We start from the raw sequence: 2,942 nt of genomic DNA, 5'->3' as shown, positions 1-2,942 counted from the left end.
AAGGACTTGTACGCCAACATTGTCATGTCCGGTGGTACCACCATGTACCCAGGTATTGCTGATCGTATGCAAAAAGAAATCACCTCATTGGCTCCATCAACCATCAAGATCAAGATCATCGCCCCACCAGAGCGTAAATACTCCGTCTGGATCGGTGGTTCCATCTTGGCCTCATTGTCCACTTTCCAACAAATGTGGATCTCAAAGGAAGAATACGACGAAAGCGGTCCAGGAATTGTTCACCGCAAATGTTTCTAAACTCATTATTCAATTGTTTATTGTTATATTTTGTGGTTGGCATTTTTCTTGTAATCATGTCAATTACCTTACCATCATTGAAAGCAATCACTGCGTAAAAAAATAATATTGAATATGTACATAAAGATTAGAAAAACAGTGTTAATTTCTAAGACTGCGAAATCAACAGAATAACATCAATAAAAAATTATTTTTATAACGAAAATTTTTCATCTTTTTTCTATGTTTCAGCTTTGCTTTTAATTTCCTTGAGATGAGAGTTCACATTAGAACTAACTATTTTTAGTATACCGAAAAAAATGTTCATCCAACCCACCAGACAGCCAAATAAATATGGAATACTCAATAGAAATGATGATGTTGCGTTTCTTTTCTTGCTACCAACGGAACATTTCAGTAAGCAAACGGAAAAATATTTTTGAAGGAGAATGGAAAAATAGCCGACACACACTCACACGACGCTACTCGTTCGTGTTGTTGGCTATAAAAAAAATCTGGATGAGGCGATATAAATTGTGAAAATAGACTTAATCGAATTTAGATGTTTGAGATTATGTTTAAAAATAAAAATGATTTAATCAGAAAACCTCTCTTGCTTTTTTTGGTTCGGCCAATGAAATAACCACATATTTTGCAACAAATATTTCATCACAGTATGTATTGGCATCATACGATTTTGTAATTACACTTTGAAACACACATTGATATTTCCAAACGATATTGTCTTGTCGTTCGATTACGTATCTCATTTGAATTCGAATTCAAATTAATATCGATGAATGGAAAGGGGAAAGGATATTCTTTTTAGAATGGGTTTTCTTTTTGACTGTTGTCGATTTGCTTTCAATGTGTACATCATACTATTAGTCATCTTCCCATATTTGTTGCACCTAATAACGGTCGTAACGTGTGAAACGAAGCAGATTGCGTGACAACCCACAGAATATCATTCAATTCGCCTTGAGTGGCGTCTTCATTTTTAGTCATGCCGATGTCCTCTCACTCTCTCTCACTCTCTCTTTCTACCTTTTCATTTGTTTACATGTGTGATCCGATCCACACATCATTACGACACTTAAAAAGCACACAAAAATACAACCGAGGAAATTTACACGTCATATTACGTCGAAATGTTTTTTGAAATTCAAATCCTTATACGAAAAACATGAACGAGCCTAAAAAACAGAACGAAAAATGCAATGCACTCAGTTGCTGATTGCCGTAGTTAAATTCATTTTAATTCTTATGCATGAAATGCTGGAATACTGATCGGATTTCCATCGCGTCTATTTTTCACTTTTAAATGCATAATTTCTATATTTGGGCATCGCTCCCTACATTAATAATGAGTAAGCGAAGCCACCGCTTAGTGATATATACGTATGCATGTCTCGGGCGCGCGAACACTGAATCGGTCTTCGATCCATGTATGGGATGCCAAACTATTCCGAAAGAATGCTACATATGCTTGTAAAACAAACGAAGCGATTGCTACTTCAATACATCGACGCTCGATAATGCTCTTCTATTTTGGGTCCGGTGATTATTTCATCTTATTCTAAAAACAATATTTTGCCTATGAAAAACGCACCACACATGCATTTGCCTGTATCCGTTTTCGTATATGGCTTACACAATGAACCACATTGCCGTGGGATAGGCATATGAAAAAGACACACATCTTCATATTTTGTTATTATTCTCGTTTCTTTTTCTCTATCTTTGATCGCATGTGCTCTCTTTTCATCCAGCTCCTTGACACGGGCGTCGCGCGCTGGTGAGCGAAAACATATTAATAAACAAAGATGTGTGAAAAACTATGTGGGAGAGTGAAAAACCTTCTGTGTGGATATATTTTTGAACGGCGTGAAAGATTTTGGTTTTATAAATATTAGTTGAACTGTATCCAGACGATCATTCGTAGCTTTGATTGCGATTCGTTAACTGCCCGAGTGTAGTCTGAACAAGTTATTTTTTCCTTCAAAAAAGGTTAGTGCCAAAATCGTCCGCATTTTGTGTCGAAAAAGAGAGAAATATTGTGATTGAATTTCAAACCTGAGAATTGAAATGGATATTTAGTGAACACCTCAGCACAATTCTTTCGTAAAAAGAACATTTTATGGAACGAAAAGATAGCTAAGAATACATTTTTTTCAAATCTAAACACTTGAACGAGTGATTTTATTTCTGTTTTAAACACACGAAAAGTATCTGCATTTGCAATGGTTTACTTCATTTTTTTTTTTGAAGAGATGTGATTAAAGATTTTAAACGATTGCTCAACGTGAAGAGAACGTCAGAAAAGTTAATATAAGAAAAGATTTTTCTACCAACAATCTCTGGATCGTTTCATTTTGATTTGGTGATTACACAAAAGTTGAAATTTTATGAATGGGATCATCATTCTTGATTCATATGAATAAAATATTTTCGGTTAGAAAAACCAGTCCATTACCAAGAGTAATAGAAAATGCGTGTGCTGCTATTCAAATTAAATGTGTTGTACAAGTGGGAAAGATTTCTTCATTTCATTTCTCGAGTTCTGAATTATTTGTTCAAAGAAGAAAAGAAAAGAAATTGTGGCAAGAAGTATTGTTAATAACGTATTTTATCCAATTAAATTTCAGAAAACCAATAAAACTCAATCGCCATGGATGATGAAGTAGCTGCCCTCGTTGTTGACA

At 34.8% G+C, this 2,942-nt stretch overlaps 1 protein-coding gene across 1 annotated transcript; it reads left to right on the top strand.

Moving 5' to 3' along the window:
• LOC129579692 (actin-like) lies at positions 1–463 on the top strand (the record flags this gene model as incomplete). The annotated part of the gene is given in 1 exon segment (XM_055469860.1): positions 1–463. A coding segment is annotated over 1 exon segment (258 nt), but the record flags the coding sequence as incomplete, so codon positions are not given.
• Between the last annotated feature and the right edge of the window lie 2,479 nt (positions 464–2,942).

Source organism: Sitodiplosis mosellana, unplaced genomic scaffold (genome assembly GCF_009176505.1).
Source record: "Sitodiplosis mosellana isolate CC-2019 unplaced genomic scaffold, AAFC_SMos_1.0 Smas_scaffold_6421, whole genome shotgun sequence".
Taxonomy (NCBI): domain Eukaryota; kingdom Metazoa; phylum Arthropoda; class Insecta; order Diptera; family Cecidomyiidae; genus Sitodiplosis; species Sitodiplosis mosellana.
The sequence above is the reverse complement of the archived record's forward strand: the minus strand, read 5'-3'. Positions and strand labels throughout refer to the sequence as shown.